Source organism: Gasterosteus aculeatus, chromosome 13, assembly GCF_964276395.1.
Source record: "Gasterosteus aculeatus chromosome 13, fGasAcu3.hap1.1, whole genome shotgun sequence".
Classification (NCBI taxonomy): Eukaryota; Metazoa; Chordata; class Actinopteri; order Perciformes; family Gasterosteidae; genus Gasterosteus; species Gasterosteus aculeatus.
Window position 1 is genome coordinate 5,677,303 of NC_135701.1, and position 27,892 is coordinate 5,705,194.

The 27,892-nt window shown below is 46.1% G+C and overlaps 4 protein-coding genes across 12 annotated transcripts in view; 1 reads left to right on the plus strand and 3 right to left on the minus strand.

Annotated features, from left to right (window-relative positions):
- Positions 1–393: 393 nt before the first annotated feature.
- LOC120831196 (uncharacterized) lies at positions 394–5,038 on the plus strand. 2 transcript variants are annotated; one of them, XM_040196439.2, is made up of 2 exons: positions 394–578; positions 2,137–5,038. In XM_040196439.2, exons 1-2 carry the CDS (start codon positions 409–411, stop codon positions 3,353–3,355), a joined length of 1,389 nt encoding a protein of 462 aa, XP_040052373.2. In that variant the 5' UTR covers positions 394–408; the 3' UTR covers positions 3,356–5,038. The 2 variants fall into 2 exon arrangements, with proteins under 2 accessions (XP_040052373.2, XP_040052372.2); XM_040196438.2 differs by lacking the exon at positions 394–578 and adding an exon at positions 1,124–1,269.
- A 2,079-nt stretch (positions 5,039–7,117) lies between these two features.
- sprn2 (shadow of prion protein 2) lies at positions 7,118–10,222 on the minus strand. The gene is made up of 2 exons (XM_040194978.2): positions 10,096–10,222; positions 7,118–8,264 (listed from the first exon to the last, which is right to left on the minus strand). Exon 2 carries the CDS (start codon positions 8,249–8,251, stop codon positions 7,700–7,702), a length of 552 nt encoding a protein of 183 aa, XP_040050912.2. The 5' UTR covers positions 8,252–8,264; positions 10,096–10,222; the 3' UTR covers positions 7,118–7,699.
- Positions 10,223–10,385: 163 nt separating this feature from the next.
- On the minus strand, positions 10,386–18,497 carry rassf2b (Ras association domain family member 2b). Of its 6 annotated transcripts, none has more exons than XM_078087116.1 (11): positions 18,205–18,497; positions 16,044–16,083; positions 14,717–14,790; positions 14,085–14,160; positions 13,765–13,916; positions 13,238–13,341; positions 12,511–12,653; positions 12,274–12,427; positions 12,064–12,185; positions 11,858–11,959; positions 10,386–11,758 (listed from the first exon to the last, which is right to left on the minus strand). In XM_078087116.1, exons 3-11 carry the CDS (start codon positions 14,767–14,769, stop codon positions 11,693–11,695), a joined length of 972 nt encoding a protein of 323 aa, XP_077943242.1. In that variant the 5' UTR covers positions 14,770–14,790; positions 16,044–16,083; positions 18,205–18,497; the 3' UTR covers positions 10,386–11,692. The 6 variants fall into 6 exon arrangements, with proteins under 6 accessions (XP_077943242.1, XP_077943245.1, XP_077943246.1 ...); XM_078087119.1 differs by having other exon boundaries at positions 18,200–18,398; XM_078087120.1 differs by having other exon boundaries at positions 18,282–18,396.
- Positions 18,498–19,232: 735 nt separating this feature from the next.
- slc23a2 (solute carrier family 23 member 2) overlaps positions 19,233–27,892 on the minus strand; it is a 58,957-nt gene continuing 50,297 nt past the window's right edge. For all 3 annotated transcript variants that reach the window (XM_078087106.1, XM_078087107.1, XM_078087105.1), the window contains 6 exons: positions 25,852–26,008; positions 25,395–25,542; positions 25,185–25,290; positions 23,784–24,051; positions 23,223–23,318; positions 19,233–23,029 (listed from right to left, as the gene is read on the minus strand). In XM_078087106.1, the coding sequence (XP_077943232.1) occupies positions 22,725–23,029; positions 23,223–23,318; positions 23,784–24,051; positions 25,185–25,290; positions 25,395–25,542; positions 25,852–26,008 (1,080 nt within the window). In that variant the 3' untranslated portion in view covers positions 19,233–22,724. The remainder of the gene's footprint in view (positions 23,030–23,222; positions 23,319–23,783; positions 24,052–25,184; positions 25,291–25,394; positions 25,543–25,851; positions 26,009–27,892) is intronic.

Genomic DNA, 27,892 nt, shown 5'->3' on the forward strand with positions numbered 1-27,892 from the left:
TTAGCTTACTCTTTTGAAATTCTTTGCACTCTTCTTTTAATAAGAATAAAACAATATGCTGCCGATGAGCAGCTGAGAGGTTTCTGAGCTCAATAGAGAGCAGTTTACCTTATATTAAGAACCAGTTCAGCACCTGTACCTCATATTCAGAACCAGTTTGGCACCTTCATCCTATATTGAGTTCAGAACAAACACTGCGTCAGAGAATAATCATCATCGATGTCAAACCATCGGCGGAGCTGTTTTCGTTTTTTCCTCACCTTCCTATTTGCGACAAGTTGTGCTACCAATATTGAACAAAAACAGAAGATTGAAGAGAACCATAAACCCTGACATAAATCTTTTATGAATGAATAAAATGTTTTATTTCCATCCCACCATCTGGTCCTGATGACTTATATTGCTTGAATGCGTGTTTTGATGAAAAGCGGATGGTTCATTGGCGGAGCTCGTGAATCCACCGTGACGTCATGTGGAATAACCCGCTTCCCAAACTCGAGCCGTGAGGACTCCCGAGTGGAGAAGACGACCCGGGACAAACAACACGGACTAACGCATCCACGCGTCCACCTCTCAAGGTAATGCGTCTCCTTTCTTTAGATCCTCTCCATTCCACGCTGCTCTGAGCGATGAGCTCCACATTGCTGTTGTTGTTGTTGTTGTTATTTACATCGCGTCTCTGTCTCCATCTGTGATATAATACAAATAAAAAACAGCACGTAGCTCATCGCCGTTTCCACGGTATTTAGCTAAATAACGGGATGGTTTCTTGGAGCCACGGTTCAATAAAAGGGGCAGAGGCAGTGAACGACAGCCCGGTCTGACCCTCTGAACACCGGCTGCGCTCATAAATCATCCCCGTCGGGGTCGCATCGGATCCGGATCTGTTCTCCGCAGCAGACCGGTTATGATGGATGTCGAGGACCGGTCACTACCACGCCCACGCTCTCCATGGAGACAGAGACACCCAAAGTCCCGGTAATGTCGTGGAAGAAGCTGATCAAATTAAAGTCCGACTGGACGTCAACGAGCAGCGGGTCGATGAATCGATGGATTTACAGAATTGAAGAACACGGACACAGCTGGAAAAGCCCCACTCACGCACGACAAGGACGCGGATGTCGTCGTGATGAGATCCGCGTGTCAGTGTACAGAACGACCCGAGGACGTCACGTTTACCGACTTTCGTCTTTAGTCGGTTCAAGCGACGCGACTCCCGGAGGAGCCACGGCAACATTTAGCCATCGGCCGCGTTGCGATGGAAACAGCGTGAGTTTTACTCGCTGCCACCGGTTGAGTCACAGGCTGCCTCGGCCGTTCATAAGCCTCGTGCTCCAGGGTGAACCTGTGAAATAATGTAGGGTTGAGCCTGGCTGTCAGGGCATAAACGGACTGATGGACTCTGAAGGACGTTTCCCCTTAATTTTGTGAGAGATGATTGATATTGATTGATAAGATATCCGAATGCAGCCCTAATAAAATCCTGGCTCAGTACTCGGTGAGTAGGTGCACAGTGGAAGATAAAAGTGATAATGGTGACGCTGCTGTGGAAATCATGTTCATGGGACAACAAATAGATACTGCTCATTGATTTGCATCCAGAAAAGGTGATAGCTTGTCTAATACAAGCAAGATGTATGTAGTCTCGTGGCATGTTGGGTGTGGTCTTCATGGGGTACGGATACAGATTCGTAACAAGGGGATCCTTCTCATTAACACAAGATACTCCACAAGATCACCTGCAGTCACAGATCTCAGAGCACTGAGCTATTTGGAGGCAACCTGGAAACCTAATTTGTGGACCCACATCTCTTACGGTCCACAAATTACCACACGGGGAACCATGTGTGCAAAAATACACCTATAGTCTTTGAATAATTGTGAACATGTGTGTCGGTTCTGCGAGCTTGAGCCATGAGAACAAGTTAGCAGAAGACACGGCCCAAACAGGAGGCGAAGCGGCTGCTTTCTGGTCACTGCTCTGTAACTCAAAGGTGAAGGGATGTGACACAAGTATGCTGGAGACTGACTGGAGACTGACAGCTTTCATTTAATAAGAGAGGACTGTAAAAGAGTAAATCCAAACGAATTATCTCATATTTTCTCCCTTTCTTGATCCCTTTTCTCGCCCTGCAGAGCCAAGATGAAGCCGGGGTCATTGTCCGAGCTGTGTCTGTTGCTCCTTTTGTGTCACACTCATCTTTCACTGGCCAAAAGAGGAGGCGGCGGCTTCGGGAAGGGCATCGGCTCCAAGAAGTCCTCCTGGTCCAGCCGAGGCAGCACCAGCGGTAATGCGGGCAACCGAAATAATGCAGGCTCCAGCTCTCAGGGTGGGTACCCCAAGCAGCCCGCACAGCCCAATCAGGGAGGCTACCCGCCGCAGTCAGGCAGACCCGGGTATCCAGGTGGGTACCCCCAGCAGCCGGGGGGAGGCTACCCTAATCAGTATCCAGCAAGGGGCTCCCCATACGGAGGAGGGGGTTATGGCGGCCATGGCGGGTACGGTGCTCACGGTGGCTATGGGGGTTATGGAGGTGGCTACATCAACCAAAACCCAAACAACAGAGTCCTGAGCCCTCAGTACGGGGGCAGCTTCGGATACGGGGGCCACGCCGGTCGCGGCGGCTCTCCCTTTTCCCACTCAGTCCAGTCGATGGGCATGCGTCCCTCCGAGCGATCCAGAGGGTTTGGACGCAGCGCGGTGATGGCAGCTGGCGGAGGGGCCTTGGTAGGGATGGCCCTGGGCTACGGGCTCGGGAGGTTCCCCCGTCCTCCCTTCAGCTTCCACAACCCCCAGGAGGAGCATTACTACAACCACTACATGTACAGGAGATACGGGGCCAAGTCCACCGACGCCAACGACTACAGCCGAGACTACAGGTACAGCCAAGTCCCTCAGACCTACGACAGCTACATGGACTCCTGCATGAAGAGGGCCGACCTTCTGCCAGCGGGGAATCCCAAGCCAGTCGACACCAACAACAACCCGGCCGCCACTACCACAACTGCAAATGCCAGCGTCGTCGCCTCACCTCCGAACAACTCCTTGACCCCCGGACCCGTGACCCCGCGCCCTCCAAATTGGCCTCCGGACTCGCAGGTTGCCGCCGTTGCCGACGACGAGGACGATGACGATGAGACGGTCAGCATCGAGGAGATCGGCTACCCGGCGCTGATTGAGCAGGTGAAAGCAAGGCGGTGCCTGGAGCTGTACATGGTCTACGCTGAAAGGTACCTGGTGAGGCCCACCGACGGGGCGCAGCGACCGGAGGCGGGCCGGCTGGGGTTTGTAGCCGTGGTCACCAGTGCCACTCTGATGCTACTGAACAGCAACATGCTAATGCTGCTCCGCTGAGGCCTTCGCTGGCGGGAAAGTGATGGAGAATGTGTTTATTGTACGGGAGGGAGAAAGGGTTCTTTATTGTCTGTGGGTTTCTACAGTTTCTTAATATCTTAGGCGTCCACATCCTCATGCCTGCGTGACTGGCGCTTAGTGCTTCATCTTGGAACCACGTGTTTAATGAAAAGAGGGGAAACAGTTTAACAAGACAGCCTGTGTTGGAGCCGATTTTACTGGTGTCTTCCTCTGAGAGACAAAGGGCCGCATTCACATTCCGGAAAGAAAGCCGGCCTGTTAACGTGCATTCAAAGCGAACTAAACGTGCTCTCTAGAGGGATGGAGCGATTCAATTACGACACACCCGCTTCTAAAACCCACAGTGCCACTCCCACTCTGTGTTCATGATGTGTGTCCATCAGAAGAAAAAACATACTATTATTTTTTTTTTAAGACTAAATATAAAATCCGTGGGTACTTATCTAACACGGAGAGACCCGGACGGTAATGTGCATGCTCTTGTACTAACATGATTACTTTGGCAACGAAACAAAGTGCGCTTTTCCTGCCGTGTTGGCCGTTTGTGTCCCGCTTAGAACTCTGTCGTCTATTTTCCGGATACTTTTTTTGTGTGGGAAGTGTTTCGTCCCTGTCCGTTGTGTCCGTCCTTCCTCTTCTGTCTCTGCGTGGTTTGTGATGGAGATACTTCATCAGAATCATCTCGATATCCTCCTGAATCTCATCTTGCATCATCAACAATAATAGTTAAGGTTGTGTGTCAACATGTGTACAGGAGATAAGATTCAACCAATCGGATTTCTTCTTTTCTCTTTCACAGAAGCCAATTGCTTAAAACTATTTACAGTTTTTATTTAAAACAAACAGCTCCAATGTACAATGCCTCTACAGCCATATTTTAATCGACTACCACACATTCCAGAGTTCATAATGTCTTGTGTGAACATTGATCATTGGTTTTACCTCCAACATGTCTGAATAAGGCGTGTGGGATCAGAATTACTATGCCAATGGTACATTACCCTCTCTTGACTATTATATCTGATGTTTGAGGACCATTATTACAAGTACATGTAAGTTGAATTCTGCTTTGAAGTTCTTTATATACTGTTTGGCAGTTTTTTATCTTGAGCAATGCATCATACTCAATGAGATTATATATTATATGTTTGTCCTTTATTCAAATAGCCTGTTTAGATTGAACATTATGAGACGTTTCTTAACCCACAAAAGATCTTCGTTCTTCAGTTCATCAGAAAAAAAGATCTAATTGTAAATCTGGACTGAAGCTGTCAGACACATGTAGTGGAGTAAAAAGTACAATATTTCCCCCTGTGCTGCTGTGGAGTAGAAGTAGAAAAGTAGCAGAACATAGAATACGTAAGTAAAAGTACCTCAGGTTTGTAAATGCATAAAGTTACTTTCCACTTATAAACCAGGAGGAACACATTTCAATCAGGGAGGTGAAATCCGTTTGACTGGCGAGCGATCAGAAGCCCCTTCAGAAGATGTACCTTTAACGCGCCGATTCATGTACCCGGTTTACTCCAGATGTATCTGAAGAATGTGCCGCTTTTAATAATGCCTTTTGACTGTGAGGGATCCCATTTACTGTCCTGCTGAATACTGAGGGTCGACTCGCACTTTTTTGCATTTGTCTTGTCAAATAAAACTTAAACTTTACTGATGTGTGATTATGACTTTCAGAATTGGGTGTGAGGAGAACAAGCATCGCATGGAAAGATTAGGGAGATCAATTTGATGAATAACGATCTTAAATGACAAAGAACACAGTGTGAAAAGGGAACAAAATGTGACCACTCCCGTCTGAATGTCATTTTTCAGAAGAAACGCAGGAGTAGACTAGTAACCCAACGGTGGAAAAACATGTGGTATAATAAAGGACTTTGCGCTTCGGGTCTGAGCGCGTAATGAAGCGTGAGGACTGAACGCGAAAGGTCCACCAAGAGCACTAAGACATAGAGGACAGCAAACAGGAGCAATGGTGAGATCTGATTGGCTGTGAGCACATGAAGCCCCATCAGACTTTCCATCTGTCCATTAAATACCATGCTTAATAAAACTGGTGTATTTTTTATATAATTATATAGTGTTGGAAATGACGTGACTACATTTTTCCATTTTTCAGTGTAAAGCAATTTCTTAGTGTTTCCAGCTGCAGTTACTAGAACGTTATACTCAAGCAAAAGTACTGTTATTTAAAAGACATTTGATGAAGGTGAGTCAGTTAAAATTACGTTACTTTTGTGATGTGAAGAACATATTTGATATGACATACAGTATGATACATGACACTGCTGTTAGGTCCAGACCACCTTCTGGCCCAAAAAAGAAAAAGGATGCATTCAGTGTCAAAGTATGTATGTTTACAGTATGTACTGTAAATTACTGCTGGAGTCACTTCAATAATTGCCTTTGCAGTCTTTGCATACAGCTGATCATCAATCGTAATCCTACCAATGCCTCCCTCAGTGCAGCCTGAAAGACACAAAGCTCAGACGTGGTGGGCGTGACGAGCGTTATCAGGCACTCATAATATCCACTTAATGCAGAATGTGGAGCGGGGGGGGGGGGGGGGGGGCATGCTGAGTAAACAACACCAAGTCAACAGCAGCTGTGGCCTCAAACTCACATGAAGGCAAACAGAGCTGTGCCACGTGCACGTACGTGCACTTTTGATGAGTGTGTTGCTGCACTCACGTGTCTGAATGTCATTCTAGAACATTACACACCGCCAGACCCCCGTCAGCCTGCCATGTGACCCAGCATCCACTTCTCTGCTGCCCCTCGGCCCCAGTATAACCAGTCCACTCATCCTTTGTCCCAGTGTAACCAGTCCACTCATCCTTTGTCCCAGTGTAACCAGTCCACTCATCCTTTGTCCCAGTGTAACCAGTCCACTCATCCTCTCTCTCCCAGTATAACCAGTCCACTCATCCTCTCTCTCCCAGTGTAACCAGTCCACTCATCCTTTGTCCCAGTGTAACCAGTCCACTCATCCTCTCTCTCCCAGTGTAACCAGTCCACTCATCCTTTGTCCCAGTATAACCAGTCCACTCATCCTCTCTCTCCCAGTGTAACCAGTCCACTCATCCTCTCTCTCCCAGTGTAACCAGTCCACTCATCCTTTGTCCCAGTATAACCAGTCCACTCATCCTTTTGCCCAGTGTAACCAATCCACTCATCCTTTGTCCCAGTATAACCAGTCCACTCATCCTTTGTCCCAGTGTAACCAGTCCACTCATCCTTTGTCCCAGTGTAACCAGTCCACTCATCCTTTGTCCCAGTGTAACCAGTCCACTCATCCTTTGTCCCAGTGTAACCAGTCCACTCATCCTTTGTCCCAGTGTAACCAGTGCCCTCATCCTTTGTCCCAGTGTAACCAGTGCCCTCATCCTTTGTCCCAGGCCCCGCCCCCATGGGAGGAGCTCACAGGGAGCAGCTGAGTCCTTACTGTCACTATAATGACATATTCTCTTCCTGTTCCCTCTCCTGCCTCATCAAATATATTGCATGTATTCTTTTTGAGGACGTCACTGTCCACGTGATCTTAAGGGCTTTGATTTGAAGCTTCATGCAGCTAATTTAATTTAGTTAATGATCATGAGATACATCTGAAAGGTTCTGTTTTAGCTCTTTAACGCTTAAGAAAATAGTTTTCCAGAGTCAGATTCGTCTGTGGTCAACAAATGCGATAACGTTGTCACGATAGTGTAGACAGTAAAATTCAACAATGAATTGTTATTGTTAAGTTATTTTTTATTAACAATCATAGACATGGAAGAACATTTAGCTTTTCCTTCTTCATAAAAGTCTAGAATATGGCATAACACATGTACTTTAATTATTCATAGACAAGCAAAGTACTTGAAGAAGTAAACACTTGAAAACGCAGAGTTAGAGGAATACGAGTAAATACACTGAGAAATGGCATTACGATAGCAGCTCTTAAACACCTGATACGACTTCCCGAGGTAGACTTAATCTAATCACACATCCGATCTGTTCTATCTTCACGGAGAAAACGTGTGATCAAAAAACACTTGTCAACAGTATATCAAAAAGAAAAGACTGGCTGATTTGAAAAGGAGAACCGGAGGGGTGGAAACATTTTCATGGAACATCTCTACAGGAGGTTTGTTTGTTCGTCCAAACAGCTGCAGATTGAAGCGCGGTGTCACGCTGACGTGTTGTGAAGGTCAAGCTCCTCCTCCTGTCCTCGGAGGGGGAACCAATCGGCCACAGCTCTTCATCATTTAAAAAAGATCAGATCTTTTCAGCCAGGTTGTTTTCCTAGTCCGGTTGTTTGGACCCGTGTGTGCTCTACTCCAAAGCCCCCCACCGGGCCACGAGCAGGGACATCAGGGCGCCGATGACCACGACGATGCTGTTGTAGATGGGCCCGCTGGACGCGCCAGTGTAGTACTCCATGTCTCCGGAGCCCTCTGGGTCGTAGCCGGGTCTGGGGCCGTAGCCTCCACCCCCGTGCCGTGGGTAGCCGTAACCGCCACCATACCCTCCGTACCCTCCTCCGTACCCTCCTCCGTACCCTCCTCCGTACCCTCCTCCGTACCCTCCTCCGTACCCGGGCCGGCTCAGGGCGGACCCGATCATCGCTCCTCCTATGGCGCCCGCTGCAGCCGCCCCGGCTACTTTGCCCGCGCTGGGGCCACTGCTCTGGATCCGCCCATAGCCTCCACCTCCACCTCGGCCGAAACCTCCACCTCCTCCTCGGCCGAAACCTCCACCTCGGCCGAAGCCGCCGCCGCCCCCGAAGCCTCCGCGACCCCGGCGGGCCTCAGAGCTGGGTAACAGGGTGACGAGGAGCAGCAGGCAGAGGGCCGCTGTGAGGGGGACTTTCTGCAAGGCAGACATTATTGTTTGGATTCTGCAACAATAAGAGAGAGGAAGCGTTATTAGGAGGAGTGGAGTCGTTGCTGCTTTGTTTCGAGAAAGTGACGCAACCTTTTGGGCTTTTGTAATAATAGAAAAGCGAACCAATGATGGATTATCTGCAAAATATTACTTATACATATCAAAGGAACATCATACATCCTAGAATATATACCACTTGGTATGTCGATGGTATTTTACGTCTTACAAATGGATAAAGTTCAGTAGATTCATCTACATAAACACTTCGTAGGCGTAGAAGTGGATCATATACTTTCCTTTTTCAAAGATCCGAGTGATGTAACGGTCAAATCAGAGTAGTGGAGTAAAAAGCACAATGTCTGCCTCACAAATGTTGCAGAAACTGGAAAAGCTTGAGCGCGTGTAACTTGGTTGTACTGGTCCCTGAAGGCACAACCGACGGGATGTTTTCATCGCTGACGCTGTTGTTCTTACGTCGCTGTTAAATTAGGAGCAGGACAGATCAAGGATCGTAATCCAGTTATGAGAAACACGCGTATTGCACAAGCGACTCCATGCAGCGCCGCGACTGACCCGGGATCAGAAAGCTTTCTGTAATCTCTAACACCCTTTTATTATCGGATCGACTGCAGGAGATGAGATCTGGCTCTGGATCCGTGAACAAGTCCTGCTGTAATAATTAATTTATCTTGGTCAGAATTAAAGTAAATAACGACATTAAAAAGCTTTTGACAATATATACGTTACAACAATATTCCAGAAATGTATAACGGACAATTGCGTAAATATAGACGCCCAACACCAGCCTCCACCACGTATAGTGTAAGTATAAACTAAACTTACTGAGGTTTTAAAGTATAGTGTTATATATATCATTGAATATTTGTACAAAATGTGTAAATACGGTAATAGTATAGTACTATGAAATGGTAAAAGTAAGTACATGTACTTTATACTTATATCAGACAATACTTACAATAGACAATACTAAGACGGAAATCATATACCTGTTTACTTCCTTACATCTATACTTACTAGTTACTAATTGTCGTAGAAAATATGTAAATACAAACAAAATGTGGGATCAGCTTGCAAAATATGGTGCATTAGTATAGATTGAAATGGCCAAATCCAGTACTAAAGTGCTGCTTATGTATGTATGTACAACATGGTCCTTAGGTAAACAATGAGCTTACTTCTTACAGCACTGAGCATGACATCATCGGTCTCAACCAACAGTACACGGTCTAATCTGCGTCCTCTAAAAAGATGAGTTGAGCTATAATTACACAGGGTCACTCTGCCTCACAATAATCCAGTGACTCAGAATAAAGCTGCAGCAGCACTGATTTACAAGGAGGAAGATAAAAAAGATTTCATTATGAATTTGGAGTCAGCCTTTTAGTATTACTTCTGCTTTGCAGGGACAGAGACTAATTAAATAACAGAAATTCACTGAAAGAAACCGGGGAGGAGAGTCGGAGTTGCAAGATCCTGTGCTGAAGTACTCAAAATGTGCACCGAGTTAAAGTATTATCATCTAAATTAAGCTAAAACATCTAAACACGTGTGATGGAATGACTACATTCAGTGTTATATTATTATTAAATAACATCAGTAACTAATACACACACAGCTATCTAATGTTAGTTTCTGGAGCCACTTTTCAATACTTTGTGTACCATTTAGTATATTAGTATTATGGTCCTTCATGTTTTTAAATGGTAAAAGCAAGTTGAAAAAAAAAAAAAGTAAATAGTACAAGACAACAATTGAAGTACAATGTTTAGTAAATGTTCCTTGTAACATTCCAGCAGTGAAAACATGAGAGCGAACAATCTCACCTGTAGAGCGGCGGTGTGCGGCGGAGACGAAGACGACAGTGATCCTCTTCCTCGCTCAGACTCTTGTGAGAGACGAGCGGCGTGTGATCCTCCAGACAATCTCACACCTGCTCATTGGCTGGTGCTCAGTAAGCTGCTGTAGCGCCGACATCACACCGTAATTCACCGTCAGTCACTCAACGAACTCTCGCGAAGATTCGATTAATTCATCTTAAATCTCATTTTGAATTATACAACCTAATTTCATAACATGCAAGTTTTCCTCCACTGACCCAAATGACACTGAGGGATTACAGATCCTGTGTATATATATCAGGATAACTTTTATTAAATAACAATCATTGTTAAAAAAAAAAACCCCTACATTTTCCAAGTCGGGGCTTGAGTTCTTAGCATGTCTAGAGACAATACAAAAGCCTTACGAGAGTCACTGACAATACAACATGCACACGCTCACACCAACGCAAAGAGCTGCACACGTGCATTCATACATTAAGAACCTTCTTGGAACGAAGGTAGTCGGCATTCACAGTCTGCAGGGATTCTACTCGAGTCCCTGGGCGTTGGATGCTAAAAGACTTTTTTTTTTTTGTGAAGAACGGTTTTGAAAACTGTTCAAACGATGAAACGTTTTTTCGCTGTGCTTGTTAACATCTCGTTGTGTGACGTCAGGCAGTGAGGGCGACTCACTGGCAAAAAGTCTTTCAGGACGGAATTTATTTATAATACTTAAAGAAAACAAGAGGCTATTGCAAGCAGCTAGTTAGCTTAGCTTAGCACGAAGGTGGGTAGCAGCTAACTAGCCGGACTGTGTTCGGAGATTAAATCTGCCCACCAGCACCTCTGAAGCTCACCAACACTTAACTTGTTTAATCTTTACAGTGCAACACTTTGTTTTTTGGAGAGATCAAAACAAATGATGTCAATATTCAAGCCTCAGCAGTGCTGGTATATAAATTATTTTCACTCTGGAAAGACACCGACTAACAAGCCGCTACCAGTCTTTGCGCTACGCTAAACTAGCGAGCTAGCAAGCTCCATTAACCTCAACAGACAACCAATGGAAAAATGGTCCCGACATTCACAGATTATCCCCTTTCAATAATCCCTCCGTTTAACTTTTCAGCCCAGATTATTTCTATTCCAGATGTCCCAAAAATAAAATAAAAAGACGTTCCACAGTTCAGAGCGTGAGCGTCTGGTCCGACGTGCTCTGCAGTTGTTCTTCTCCTTCACTCTGCTGCAGGCCAATGCATTGAAAACAGAGCATCAACTCGCGTGTCCTTGTGCTTGGAGAAACCCTTTAACAGGCACTTAAATAAGATCATGTTGTACGACGTCGGCGCTCTAAACGGATTTGGGGCGTCAGCTGGCAAACTGAAGGGTGGAGAGAGAAGACACTGCGTCTGGATCTCGGCTCATTCAGTCTGGAATGTACTTTCTGTGCTTTTTCTTTGTGCTTGATTGATTTAATTGATGTAAAACGAACAAAAAAAAAATGCTCCATGCAGGCAGTTCAGGACGATCCCTGAAACACGTAGACCCTCGGCCACGGCTGGGTGGAGGCGCGGCTGCTTTCGAATGTCCAATGGGCGGCTCACATGCACGTCGGCCCCTCCGGAAGACAACCGAGCTGCTTCTCGATGATACAGCGCAGGTACGTGTACCTGCGAGCGCGAGCAGACAAGCGCAGAGGGAGAACGGCTGAATGCATTCGTCATGGCTTACGATGGCGTGTTCAGCTGATGAACACGTAGAAGAGGTACCTGCTCCTGAGTTTCAGCACCTCCCTGTCCTCCTCCTCCTTCAGCTTGGTGATGAAACTCTGCAGGACGGGCATCTCAAACTTGATATACTGCGCCACCTGGTGGCAGGGAGGAGAAAGGAGCACACAGAGAGAAGGTGATGTGAGGTGAATCGGAGGACGTGGGCGAGTCGGACATGCTCAGAGTACACATGGGGATTTACATCATACGTGACTTCCTCTCCCAGGTCTTCTTCCATGAGGAAGACCTTGCAGACCTGCTCACACGGGCCCTGCATGATTCTCAGCACCAGAGGGAAGTCACTCCGCTTCAGCTTCACGCGCTCTGGAAACAGCGACACATCAGTCTGCGTTTTCTTCATGGACACGTCCCTCCCATCACAGGGGAGACACACTGGACGGTTCACACTCACCTCCGCTTGTGTGGACGAGGTAGAGCGCAAAATCGTCCGGGCTGTTTTCGATTTTGAACTTGTTGAGGAGAACCCGAAGCACCTGCGGCGTCCTCATGCAGCTGTTGATGCGGACGTTGGTCACAGAGCCGAAGGCGGGCGTGAACACGGACGTCTGACAAAAGCAGAAACATGCATTTATTTTCCCCCGTCAACAGCAGCACACAAGCTCCCCGAGTACGTTCTGCCGGGCAGCACCTTGTGGTTGTAGAAGTGGCCGTTGATAGAGAAGCGATGGCGCCGGATCTTCCTCTGGTCGCTCGGCGACCGCCGCTGGCCGCGCCTCAGGACGCCGGCGTCGCTCTTCGTCCTGAGCAGCTGGGCGGAGGTCTCGCTGTCCTCTGACCAATCCACAGTCAAAACATCCGCTATCATTTGCGAGGCCCTCACCATGAGCAAAAACATTCTTATCCTTAAATTAAGTGTAAAAAAACAGTGAAGAAACGATCTGCTGCCCTTAAAAGTTGGCGTTTACATTCTTATTTCAATAAAATACATAAATATTACCATAAAAATTAAGATCTACTAAAAATAAAAGGAATAAAAATATTTTTTATAATTTTATTTGCTTACTTACATTTTTAGGTGTAAGTATATTTTGTCGTGTGCTTTCAATTATTTATTTTTTCAAAGGAGGTGATGTTCAAACATGTGGATATCATAAGATGACTGTGACGCTCACTTCTTATCTCACATAAATATCTCACTGTATTCAAATGCAAAGCTCTTTTAAGGGTGGAACATAAAACCCTGCGGGCCAACTAAGGACAAGGCTTTGATTCCTTTCCATCGCGCCATGTAACCCGAACCCTGCACACAGCAGCAGAGGGTTAATTAGAGATTTGGCCCACAGTGTGTCTTTTAAGCTTGAAAGGGCCTCACTCAGGGACCCGGCTGTTTTTGGTCTTTGCATCGAGCGACTCACCTTCTGCCTGTTCCTCCATCTCATCGGCCTCCTCCGGTTGGCAGTCGGGTGGCGTCACCTCCAGCGTGGGGGGGCTCTGCTGACTCTCTGTGCTGTTGGGGAAACTTAAAAAAAGCGAAGAAGACATAAAATGTCTTTAGGGCTCAATCTTGTTTTAAACCAAGCGGAGTCATGGGACGTGAACCTGATTCGGATCATTTAAAGATACTTTATAGAGAACGCGTTATCGTAAAGTTGACGTTTCTATTTTCACGGAACAAGATTAGCTTCTCCTGAAGAATGAGATTACAGAAAAAGGTCGTCAAGCCTATTGACACGGTTCGATCTGAGGCAGCTTTGGGCAAAACCCCAAACTGAGCAATCCGCGTTAGAAGGATCCCTTCGGTCTGATGTAGCAAACCGTGCAAAGCACAATGATCGGATTCAACTTGATTCCTCATCACACAAACTACACATGATCTATATCTGTCCCAGGGGACCAGCTCGCGTCAGCATCTCCGGTCAGCGCATCCGTCCGGACCTCTTACCCTTGACTGTCCAGATTGCAACCGGAGTGCCAGGACGTGGAGGAGGGTGGCGGCCGGATCCGCTCGTGGTCATCCTGCATCTGAAGCCTGATTGGTCGCCGCAGACCCCAAAAGATATTCAGCAAGCCCTCGACGATCAGCTCCCCTTCTTCCTGTTGGGACAGAGGAGCAGCGGTCAACACACATGCACACACACGCGCACACACACACACACACACACACACACACACACACACACACACACACACACACACACACACACACACACACACACACACACACACACACACACACACACACACACACACACACACACGCACCTCTCTGTGTCTGAGCTGTAGATTCTGTCCGTCGTAGTAGAGGTTGTACGTCTTCAGATGTGAGAGAACTGTTGCCCTGGAGACAGAGATGTTGAATCACTGGAGGAGCTTATTTTAGCTCACTTATGTAAATGTATGTGTACGAGGATCACGTAAACCGCATCGTACGTCAGGTGGGGGTGATTGACTTCCTGCCTTCATCCAAAGGCAGCCTTTGAAATAAATAAGGAATACTTGGCAGAAAAAAAGGGGTTTGAGAGGACTTGGCGAAAGTATCGGGTGGGTCTGGCTGTCGGACAGGAACATGCTGAGGGGGCTTTCAACGAGGACGTGTTGGTGAGGTTGTCAGACAAAGAACACGGCGTCTTTAAAAGCGGACTGTGGAGTAAATCAAAGCGCAGCCTGCTACGTCACAAACTACAGGAGAACTCAAGAGTACGAAACACACAGAGAGGAAGAAAGCGCTCCGGTACAAAGACTCCTCCGTATGTTTACATTTGACATCTAAATGCTGCACAAGAACCTTTCAAATGGATCAATAAATGCACGTCTGCTCAGAAAGCAGAGCAGTAAGGGATTGAACACGTACATCCCACTGGTGAATAAAAGCGGCGAGGTGTTTAAATCCTTACTTCCTGATGAACTTGTTCTCTCCGATCTGAACCCCGTACTCTGGATCATCCATTCTCCGTCAGCATGAGAGGAGCTGGGAGACAAAGGAGCAACACAGAGAGTTCAGACACTTTCTCCCTCGGTCTCATGACTCCTCATGACCAGCAGCCTGGAGAGGAGGAGACGAGGAGGTAAAGCTCCGAACAGTAAACAAAGATCATATCTACTTTCCTGTCACTGCATGTTTTTTTTTTTTTTTTTTAAATCCGCCACGCAGTGTGAACATCTGGCGCGTGACGAAAGGTGCCAGCTGCCGTCCGATGTCTCTTCCTCCTCTTTCCTACGGCGTGTCCTCCTCGTGTCCGTGTCTCTCTCTCTCTCTCACTGAACTCACCACGTGGCTCATAGCTCATCTACATAAATATATATACTCATGTATCAAAATGTGACGTCGTGGAAAGGATCTTGTTTTCTCCCTTTCTTTGTATTTCTCACACACACACACACACACACACACACACACACACACACACACACACACACACACACACACACACACACACACACACACACACACACACACACACACACACACACACACACACACACACACACACACACCTCTCGTGCGTCTGTCGTTTTTGATTTGAGGTGACCGAACCGTCTGTGTGCCATGTTGGCTCAACGCTTTGATCCACACTGAATCATCTGAAGAAACGTCGAGCTGATTTTCCATGAATAAAGACAACAAGCACACGATGAGTGTGTGTGGGGGTGTTAACGACTTCGCTGATGCTGACCCCCTCTACGGGTTTCACTTCAACAGCTGGACCGTCTGGCACACGGCCTGACCCAAATATCTAGACTTGTCCTCGAGGGGCGGAGGGGGGGGGGGGGGGGCATCATCGGATCTAATCTGGTGCTTTGTTCCGTTTTAATGTACATGATACCTGAAAGCGTGAATCGCTATCAAATCAGCCTGAGCTGCATGTTGTGCTCAATGCTAATGAGCGAATGTTAGCTTGTTAGCAGACTGAACCAAGACGGCATCCTGGCTAAAACATCTGCCCGCTGGCATCATTGTTCACTTGTTAGCATTCGCCTGTAGACTCAGCGAGGTTTTACCGTCTGTTGTCAAAGCCAGCCACTAGTTCCATCTCATTTACGTAGTGAAGTGAACTTTTAAGTAGTCCAAGCCGTGTAATCCACCACAGACAACATCCCATCTGCAATCTTGTGCGTCTAAGAGCGTCACCCAACAAAACCATTAATGCCTAAAGACGGAGGGACACACAGGACAAATAAAAGTGGTACAAATGTCAGCTACAAGACCACAAGGGACGTTACCGTGGTGAAGACGGAGATCTTGTTGAGTCACCAGAGACAGCTGCAGATGTGGAGACAGAGAGGGGTGGGGGGGGGGGGGGTTGTTAGGGTGCAGGTAAACTGTGCGTTTCTTAAGGGATTAGCCCTTCAGTCTAAAGGTGTCCGTATCAAACGCCTTTTCTTGAGGGTCTGACAGCCGACAACTGACTGACGAGGACGACTTGGGGGTGTTTAGAAGGAAGTGCTCCCCTTCCGTTAAATCACTTCCTCCTTCGCGCAAGTCAGTCGCACAGGAAACCGACGCAGGCCTGAAACTTCCTCAATTCAGCTCGGCTGCATTAACACACACAACCGAGATGACAACGAGACAAACTAACAAGACTGACACACAACCCGTCTTCCCGCACACTTGAACATCGCACACTCCACACTCGTAGCAGCTTTAAAACACACAGCGCCGATGAATTAACGGAGCCTTTCAATCACTGAAATAAACGTGAGGCTAAATTAAATATTAAACGCCAATCAGCCCGGCCCATCAATATTTCAGCACCTGTATTGGCCCTAAAAAAGATCAACCTTTGAGCTGCACAATGGAGACCGTTGGTCTTTCGTTGCGCCCGCGGGCCGTTTGGCAGGTGGGGACGCGGGCGCGACGCCCAACGTCAGACCGGGACAATGTTGTAATTGTGTCCCACGGAGGGAAACGGGAACCTCACGTGAAGCAGCGCGACGACGGAGGACGGAAATAGAGCGCTTGCTGGAGTTGGCAGATGTCTGACCTTTCACCTGTGAAGCTGCGGGGGGTGTCGTCGGCGTGCGCAGTGAACGTGAGCCTGATGCTGGTAAAAGTCTGCAGACTAGTGCCAACATGCCAAAATCTTTCATGTGAAAATTGGTACAAAAAGAGAGCGTGTATCTGACGGCAAAACATAACAAGTATTTGAGGATAAATACCCGCTTGTTCCCCCGTGTCTCATCAGCCAATATTCAGCCGCTCATCCCATCTGCTGACTTTCTCTTCATAACACACAAATTCATCTTTTTTTATGGGGATTCTTTCCTCTCTGCTGTCTGGACCGTCAGCTCGGTCCTTTGTGATTCCCTGGAGAAAGACTGGAAACCATCCAGCAGGCTATAGAAACTCAGGACCACAACTTCCTGCCCCGCTTCCCCCCGGTCTTTCATTGACATGCAGGCTTGTTTTCTGCCCTCTTGCCCCGTTGTCCCCGAGCCTCCTCTGTCACAGTCATTGGACGATGAATAGCTACAAAGCTCCTCCTGTCTGCTTTCAAACCCTGCAGCCTCCACGCCGCCTCATTGTCACCATTGTCATAGCAACACTGAAAACATCTGAGCTCCCACTGACCAAAAAGAGTGTGAGTTTGTGTTTGTAGGAGCTTAGATGTTTTCTGTGTGTGTGTGTCTCCTGCTGCTCACTCAGCATGCAGTGCTTGGGTTGTGAATAAAAAGAATAATTGTTATAGTTTTCTATAATGGCGAACTGAATTTGGGTTTTGAGCCAACAGAGGTCACCGTGTGCTCCATTTCTCTAGGTCGCCGCGCTTGTATTAAAGATGAAGCGCTCCCTCAGTAGTTCACCATCGCGCCTTAAAGTAAAGCAGCTCACAGGATGTCGATTCAAGTTTAATCTTTAATCTTGACTCGTATTGTTTTTAATAAACGGCCCGGCCCAAATGCAGCTAGACAGAAACGATCACACGGTTAAATGAGCTGCATCTTGAAGAGCATCAATGAAAACGGAGCATGCTTGAAGGAAGGATGGAAACCTTCTCCCAGACGAGTCCCAGCTCGCTGCAGGGCCGCTGTAGTAATACTGATAGCAAATAAAACACAACACTATGCACTTTGTCTATCCAGCCTTGTGTGTGTGGAGAGGAATCTCAACTATCCATCGCTTCTTATGTAACCTTTTAGACGAACACAGTTGCACGCGCACTCGCTGCTGGAGACCAAATTAGGACATTTGTGATCTTTTCCTTTAGATAATATACGAGAAGATAATTACGCTTCCGGCGGTACGGAGGACGCCTGTTCCCGCTGCTTGTGATTTAAACACACAGAAAACGCCTCGCAGTCGAGATGTTTAGTCCACAAATGATTCGCGGGTGTTTTTTGAGGACGATAAATGTCTAATTGTCCTTTACCCGGCTGACCTTACCAACGAGCACGCGCTCACACCGCAGCGACCCGCGGCGACGCGTCTGTCCGACCCGCTGGAGCTGCGTCCCGGCTCACCGAACGGCAGCAGGCTCTCCCGTGGTTCTCTAGCGCCGTCGCTCCTCTTCTCGCCCGTTACCGGAGAAACACCCCGGTCGAGAGGTCCGTCTGCCGTGCTTTGGACCACGTGGGGACAGCGGCGGCCCGAGAGCCAATCAGAACGCGACGCTAACGCCCCTTTGTTCGCGCGCAGAGACAAGTGAAAGAGGCCAAAACAATGGGAGATGTGCGCATGCGCAGACCGTCCCAGCGTCTTCAAACTCGGTCCACCCATAGAGAAAGAAATAACTAAATAATTGATTATTTATTGCTCTATGACATTGCGGCCGATCTTATTATTTGATCTTTAAGTGTAATTACAAATATTTGCTGGTTCCACTATCTCAAATCTGATTACTTGCCACTTTATAAAATGGGCCCAAGCAAGTTTTAAGAGGCCATTTAACTATTTTAGTCTTCCACTGACGCATATGATTGATAATTAGGGTAATATTTAGTTAAATACAACATCAATGTAAACATTCTGTACAAGCCGTGTAGCATTCGTGAAGAGGTAAGGTTCAAGTCTTCACAAACCACTCCCTTACACTTCGTAAAACTACATTTAGGGCTTAAAATTTGGTTAAAAAAACTAATTAAACTAAAACTAAATAAGTTGATATTATCAAAAGGTACATATTCTCAAGTCACATGTGATTACATCAAAAGACAATTGCCCGACAAGCAAGTTAAAAGCCTGGCTTTTGCCTGGGTAGTATTTTTAGCTGCAGAATAAAGTTCTGCCCGTTCTGCCCGTAATAGAATGTTTGATTGTTTAATGTTTTCATATTAAAAAAGATAAATCATTTAGTTTTTGTAGGCAAAATAGAAAGTTTTCTGAAAAAGAAAAAAAAAAAAAGTTTCCACACCTGCCTCAACTCCTTTAACTGTAACTGTATTTCGGATTATCAATAAAGACAAAAGACTGTATTCATTCAGTAACATCTTATTAAATAGTTTTAGGAACAAAGATTAAAACATTTTGTTGCTACAATTAGATTACACAATTTATCTTTCAGAAGGTTTAGCAAACTTTACTCCATTAAATATTCATTTCTTTGTGTATCTATTTAAAGTTTCTCAGCTTGTTCTTTCATTTGTACTTGTAATGCATTAAAAAGGGACATGAAAGCAATGTTAGAGTAAAAAAATACAATGTGAAAAGGTCTTAAGAAAACAAAGATTCCACCAAACCACAAAAACATAAGATCAAAATGCATTTTACTTTTAAATAAAAAGTACAACAGAATGGTGCGATTTCCAGCATGGTTTATGATTAAAAGTTATAATTCGTTTATTACAAATATTTGCATGAAAAAAAAAAATGTATAAAAGAAAAACACATAAAAAAGACATGCGCACAATAGTATATTCTTCAGGTATAATCCCCTTCGAAATAACTGAAAGGGACTGATCTGTCACACACCTTGTGGCCACCTTCTTAAGAGCTGTAGGTTGCATGTAAATCAAGAGTCGGTGCTTGTGTGTTTAACTGTGACAAAAACCGGTCAGAAACACGTAGGATCCTAAAGAGGAAGGAGGGATAAACCCGAGAGGAGGCGTCCTCCGTTCCTCTGGTTGCCCAGTGATAAGGCAGGTTCACAGGGTCTTAACAAGGCGGCCAGCCGGCGTCCTCTACTGCGTCCACAGCCGTCAACTGGGGAGAAAACCGGGTTCACTAAACACGAGAGAGGACAGAGAGGCTGAGCAAGAGCAAGAGATGGGAGGAGATGGAGGGCGTAGCGGCAGCAGTAAGTGCTGGTTGCATGTACTACACAGACCACCAGGTCATGCGCCGTGTGCGTGATTATCACCATCATCTGCGCATTCCCATGTACGGACAATGTGCATGAGACAAAAACTTAACACAGAAAGCCCCCTCAACAAAAACAGCAACACCTCTCGAACCACCTCCTCTCGTTCTCCGCTCTACAAGAAGATGCTGCTGCTCCACCTGCCACCCGCAGCGAGGAACGCGCCGATAGTCCTGCCGGCCGGCCGGCAACCGTGCTCGTCACCTACCAGCCGTCCACAGAGCTGAGCCAGACCGGTGAGGTTTGGGAGTCTGTGCACACGTGGGTGGTCCGAGGGCAGGGCCTCCTCCACCATCACCATCTCCCTCCATGTAAATACGTGTGTTCATCCAAATATGAATGATAAACACCCACATCCGGTCTGTGGAAATACAAGAGTTCAACTCTATTTCTAGCAGAAGTCCGTAACAACATTCAGATACCTTTGAAGACATAACCTCACCGCCGCGGGGTGGAAAAAGAACCAACGCTTGCATTGGGTGACTGAGGTCATAAACGGGGCCGCCGCAGAGGAAGGCCCAAAGAACGTCTAGTCGGAATCACTTCCGTCGAACAAGACTACGTTCATAGAATAAACATCTGAATAAGCTCTCGAGTGACATGTCGGGTTCCGTTCTTTGCACAGTTACATGTGCAAACAGTACTTGTAGTAAGAAGGCCCTGATAGTGAACTTTGTCAAAACTATTCGGTTCCCGACATTGTTTTTTTTCAGTGATTTTCTGTTGTTTACAATAAACAAATGAGAGAAATGGAATGAAACCGAAGCTCCCATAAGAAACTAGTGTCTAGCAGCACCGGCCGAGGCTTAGCGTGCTCCGCTGTCATCCTGACACGGATCTTTATATGAGCGAGTAAACTAATAAATATACTTTCAACAAGACAGACACACAGGCCCTGCAAGCAACCACTAATCGTCTGGTCATAAATAAATAAATAGCTTTAACAAGAGATAAAAAGTGAGTCAATTTGGGATGAGATTACATTTTTTTTAAATGTCTTAATAGTGACATAAATGCTTTTGGGTTTTAGGTGACACATAAGAGGACATTACAACTTCAACATTTTGGTTTAGCAAAAATCTGTACTTGCTAAAAAAACTAGTAGTTTCCATTTTTCTCATCATGCTCCTTTTCAGTTAAAGTTTTCATTTATGGTGTTTTTTTAAAAAGCGGTTTTCTATTGAAAAGCACGAGGGCCACATAGAGCGTTCAAATTAAAAGGAGCTGCAACAGACACGGACATCAGCAGTTGTCTAACGTCAGATATTAGAGGAATGTAAGGAATTAATAAACCTCGTTTAATAAGCGAGGAATGCTTCATGACATCTGCTTTGCCAGGGAGCTATGAACTAAATAACCACCCTTCCAATTACATTCAAACACCTCCACCTCCAAACAAAAGCCACCACCTTGACTTCTGCCGGCCCGAGCGGACGGATGGAGCCAGTTTGGATGGTGGTTTTTAATCTGTACAAGTCCCTCCGAACACACGCTGCAGAGCACAAGTGAAGATCCACAGAGGAGCACCGTGCTGCCACCAGACGACGAGCCACAGTGGGAGGAGTCTCCGTCTGCGCTGTGATTTTCTCCACGCCAAACGGCATGCTGGGTAGACCTCGCCACGGAGCGGTTTCACTTGGAGGAGATGCGAAATAAGCAAATGAAAGGTAATTGAAAATAAATAAATGATGATTTAGTTCCATTCGACAGAAAAATGAGAACGGTGTCCAGTAAAAGTCTCGTAAGTAACCGATGCTCAAAGAGCTGTTAACTGGTTTGTGACATTGGAGATCTTGTTGAGGAGAAGAGAGAAAAACGGGCTTCTTTAGTTTCTTTACCGCCATGAGTGAATGTGATCTGCTGCTAAACGGGTCTCTGAGGAGTTTCCGAGGGAAGGGAGGTGAGGAGGGAGACGAGCTTCAGAGTAACATTGTGCTTTTGAAATAAACAGGCAGAAAAAAAATGAAAATAAAAGAAATATGACAAATTACTTTGCATGGTGACGGTTACCTGACAAACCCCTTCCATCTATGTGCATGATGGACCCCCCCCCCCCTCCAGACGTGCATTGTGGCTCTCAAGCTGGTTCTGGTGAGGCTGTTGGTGTGTTTGCGTGTGTGTCTGTCTCCAATGTGGATGCATAACGAGTCTAGTGGCAAACGGTCTGCTGCAGACATTTTGCATAATCCTTGATTGTATGGTCACAACTAGCATAAAGAGAGACAAACTTTTACAGAAATTGGGCAGAATACGTCCATCAGTCTCCTCCTTGATTAAAGTGGACGTAGATTAATGCACCAACCCGCTGCAAACACAAACACACACACACACCAACTAACCTGCACATGCTGCCGTCTTTTAGAGCATGCTGTGACTGGCTATAGCATGCTTCAAATAGCATAGTGGGAATTTGGGAAAAGAAGGACACACAAGCTCAGGTAAAAAAATACTGACATAGTTGGGGAGGTGAGGGGGAGGGAGGCACGTCGGTGCACCACATCTTCTTCCACAGTCCCAAATCCTGCACCGCTTCTGTCCGCCACTCCTCCATCCTTTAACCTTAGTGCACCATCCCTTGCTCCCCTGATTCACCCACATTGAACATCTGCTATACCCGACTCTCCCCCGCTCCTGCTGCTGCTGCTGCTGCTACTCCTCCTCCTCCCTCCGCTCCCGCTCCTCCACCCCCCTTTGCCGCATCCCCATGTCCCGGCCTCCTCCTGCAAGCCTCCTTCATCCGCCCCCACTGGTAGCCTTGGAAGGTGGGGCTGATGGGGATGTACTTGAAGAACTGGTGTCTGCGGATGAAGTCCATTGCGAACGGCAGGTCGTAGGATCTCATCCCCTCAAGCTCTGCGGCGCTGAGGCCGGCGCCGCGTTTCAGCTTCTTGACGCCTCGCTCCTCGAGGGTGCCTGTGGAGACGAGGAAGACCGATCGACCACAGTTTTGAAACAGGTTGTGAATATTATAGATTTTCCACTCTAAACTACCGCTAAATTGTTATCTAGATCACCGTGATGCAGAAAGTACGATCATCTTTAGGTTGAACTCCTTTTTAAATCGTCAGATTGACACCCGTAAAGGAGAGTGGATGGAACACCTTACCAGGGATAGTATTGTCCAAAACGAAGGCCACGGAGCCTCCGACGAACATGGCAGTGGTGAGGAGCACGTTCAACACCTGGTCAACCTCGACTACGCCTGAGAGAGAAAGACAGCGGCTGAGTAACAGACTTTGTTATGGCTCAGTTAGCATCGTTTCAGGAACTGAAGAATAACACTGTGAATCTCTACCGGACCTCATTTCGGATCAATTCCCCCAAAAGGGGTTTTTAGCGACTGAATTAGTGAAGGTTTATTTGCTACAATGAAAGTAGAGTCCAATTACCACAGAGAAAACCCTGAACACGTCCATTTTCATACGAAAGTGTATGAAAAGTAAAATGACACTTTACTTAATGACAAACATCATGCAGGTGGAACAAAAGTCATATAAGTGTCTCTTTAAAATGCAGCTTCTCAACAAGTGGATGAGTTACTAGAGTCTAATCGCACTAATGTTTGTTGTGCAGTACAAAAGGAATACAATTAAAAAAGGTCAATGCAAGGACAGAGAATCTTGTCCACATTCCATGAATCATTCCTGAGGTAGATGCCTCCACTCACCTGTGACCAGGGGGTTCTGTTTGAGGTAACTCGGCAGCATCAGCCCGAAGAAGATGGAGAAACCCAGAACAAAGAGGTTCCTGGAGGAGTTGAGGTCGACGAACTGCAGGTTGGAGAGTCCCACCGCGGTGATCATACCAAACAGGGTGCAGAACAGAGCTCCCAGCACAGGGTCGGGCAGGGAGGCAAACAGGGCGCTGAATTTACCCACGAGCCCCAGCAGCAGCATCATGGCGGCTCCGTACTGGATCACACGTCGGCTGCCCACCTGGAGATCAGAGGGAGCCACAGCGAGCCAGTCAGGGCGAGCGATACACATTTGGTTTCATAATTTGTTCATACAACAGAATGGGTAGACCACTTCTGCACATTTGGCAACAGAAGCAGTGTTTATTTCGTCGACAAAAACTATGACGAAAAATGTTTGTTAAGGACCTTTTTCCCATGACTAAGACGACTTAAACGTGACGAAAACGGATCTTTGAAAATAAAACTATGACTAAATCTATTCTAACTTTCGTTAACGAGATGGTGGTTGACAAAGTCACAATACATTTTTTAATTTCAATTTTAGTAACACTTAAATGGAAACTTAGTCAGGGCTTGACATCAGCATCCACCGACTCGCCAAATCCGGGTGGAATTCGGCTGTGGCGAGTAAAGAGTCTCTCTCTCACTGGCCACTTTGGCGGGAGTGATTCTATATCTCTATATAGTTTATTGTAGTGTAACAACGGTTATTGAAGTGTGATGAGATCATCACAAAACCAGCACTCTCTGTTCCGAGAGCACCGACTACAGACCGCGCCGACTATTTTCCTTAGTTTAGCTCAGTGGTCTCAGTGCAGCTGACCGTTAGCAGGCTGAAGCCGCGGTACTTCAGAGACAGATGTGCGTGGAGGTTAAGACCCGTTCAACAGCTCGGGGCTGTTCAGCAGACTGTCGGCCAGCAGAGATCCATGCGGACCTTTTTGTTCTGTTTTCTGGCGACGGCAGGCAGCGTTTCCTCGGCTGGATGAGACGGCCCGTTACACGCTTCTCCAAACACGTCTAACATAATAAAGTCATTGCAGGTTCTGAAGCCTCACGCATTGACACGCATTTCACCTATAGTTCACACGCCACATCATGAGAACGCTGTTAAACCGCCTCGGCCACCGTACGTTCGTTACTAAGCAACATAGAGGCGCGTGACTAAAACTAGACTAAATTAGTTTTCATTGACGAAAACTAGACTAAAACTAAGAAGGATTAAAATGACAAAAAATAGTTTTCGTCGACTAAATCAAAAATAGCTGCCAAAATTAGCCAGAAGAAGACAGAAGCCAAGCGAATTACAGAACATAATAAAAATATGACAGGATGAAAAATCAAATGTAATTGAGTGCAGCTGTGCGTTACCTTAGTGATCCCCATGACGCCTATATTTGGACTGGAGGAGGTGGAGCCATTTCCTGTCCCAAAAAGACCATCCAGCACACAGGAAATACCCTCTACAAATATTCCCCTACAGAGTAAACAGGAAAAAAAAGCTCATTAAATGATCTAAAAGAAAGTTAGTTCCAAACCGAAGTTTCGGAAAGAAGGAGAAGAGCCAAACTGAAGAGTTACCGATTGATGGCGTGGATCGGAGGCGGCGGCGCGCAGGCGAGACGCGCGCAGGCGTAGTAATCCCCGATGGATTCGATGATGCTGGCCACCACGGCGCTCATCATGCCGATCACACCTGCAGCCGTCACCGTTGGAAACCCCCACTGGACTGTTGATGTGAAAAGCAGAGCCGGTCAGAGGGAGAAGGGCCGCGAAATGGATTGATGGAGTTTGTACGTTTAATCTCTAAATTAGTCGGTTTTTTTACCTCTTCCTATAAAAAAGAATCGCTCTTTGTGCATTTCTATTTTCGTACTGTTACTTGGAGGGTGGGATTACGTGAATGATAAACAATCACACAGCTCATTATTCCTCACTACCTGACCAGTGTAACCGTAACCGCGCCACACATCAAGCGCCCACCAGTTTATGGCGAGCAGGCATAAGCCCCCCCCGTCCTCCCCCGAGACACACTCACAGGGATATGGGACCTTGAACCAGGGTGCCGCCGCGACGATTCCTTGACGTGCGTCAGTGCGGGCGTAGTAGCCATACTTGCCCACCTCCGGCGGGAAAACGTTAGTCACGGTGAAAATGAAACACAGAAGCCATGACACCAAGATGGCCATGATGATCTGGGGGGGAAAAGAAACCACCAATCAGACGGAAATTAAAAAAAACTAGAAAAAGCATTTCCTGCTGAAAATGCGTTGGAATGCAAAAAGCTGAAAGCTGCACTGAATATTTAAAAATAGCTGAAAATACAGAAAGTTGAAGGGAATTTGAATACATTTGCTGAATATTTAAAAATAGCTGAAAATACAGAAAGTTGAAGGGAATTTGAGTACATTTGCTGAATATTTGAAAATAGCTGAAAATACAGAAAGTTGAAGGGAATTTGAATACATTTGCTGAAATAAAAGATATTAGAAAAGCTGAAATTAATTTGAAATAGTTGAAAATACAGAAATGGGAGAAGCTGAAAGGAATTTCAATAGATTTGCTGAAAAAGCAGAAATGAAAACAGCTGAAATAAATGTGAAATATTGCAAAACAGAAGTTGCAGGAGCTTAAATGAATTTTAAAAAGTACAGAAATAACAAAAGCTGAGATGAATAAAAAGAGGTTTAAAATTGTTTGTAGTAATGTTAGTTGTAATTTGGGTATTAGTACTAGCAGTAGAAGTCGGTTTAGTATCAATAGCAGTAGAAACAGCTGGAATACTGATACTATTAGCCATAGTAGTATTTTTAATAACATTAGTAGTAGTTGTATTAATAGCAGTAGAAATACTAGTAGTATGGTAGTAGAAGTATCAGTTGTAGTTCTACTAGAAGTACTAGTAATATTCGTAGTGGTTATAGTAGTATTTGAAAGAGCAATGCGTATTTCAACGAAACCACTTCATGGTTAAGGTACAGATAATCATTGAGGCTTTTAGTTTGTAATGATGGAATTGGGTGAGGGGGGGTTGGGAGACAGAATGTTTGTTATTCAAACTAAGAAGTTTTTAATTAATAGGCCTCATCACAAACATTACAGTAAAAATTCCCTCCATGGGGCTTTTATTTTGAAATTATTGGATTGGGTGGGGTGGGGGGGTGTAGATAGAGGGAGGGAGGGTGAGAGGGTGAGGAAGGGAGGGGTGGTGAGGAAGAGATAGAGGGAGAGAGAGAGAGAGGAGAAATAGACAGACATACTGACTGAGAGTGATTAACAGTGAGCAGAGGTCAGGGTGGAGGGGGGAGGGGGGGCGAGTGTCTTTATCATATTGGTCTGTTGACAGAAAGCATAGCTGCGTCATGTGACTCCACTAATCAGGTCACAAGGAGCAGCTGTGAGTCACAGACAGATCCTGCAGCGTGTGAGTGCTCGTAACCACGACAACGCCGCACCTGTGCGGCTGCAAGAGGGCAGACACAGAACAGCAAGTTACACAGAATCCACACCTCAGACAAATGGGAACCAGCGAAAAACTATAACAGCTATCTAAAAAATACGGCGTTTGTATGAGACCCAAGACTCTACCGAACGCGTGGATGTGCTTTTTATGTCTGTCCGGTAATAAATACGGCTCCTATGGCCGTTTACAAAACGTGTACCTTGTGGATTTTTGTGAGAAATATGTCGGCAGATTTGTATTGGAGCCTATGGGGCTTTTGGCAGAGGTTGTGTCACTCAAACACTCCTTGCGCCAAAACTAAAAAACTCTGGGATTCCATGAACACATTAATCCAATCAGCACAACCATACCCTCATTAATCTGAAGAAATTAAGCCTCTAGAGTGTATACTTTGGCTGCAAGGACAGAAGTTCCATACTTTTTTAACCAGATTTCTGCGCTGCCCCACACTCTAGCCCGCGAGGTCCCCCTCTAGCAGACGCAATACACACTCATGTAAAAGTCAGAAACGGAGCGAAGAACTAGTGAAACATAATCAGTGATTATGAAAAAAGTACAATAGATATCCACAAGCAGTTTTTTTCATAAAATAGTTGAGACCTGTGTCAACATTTGA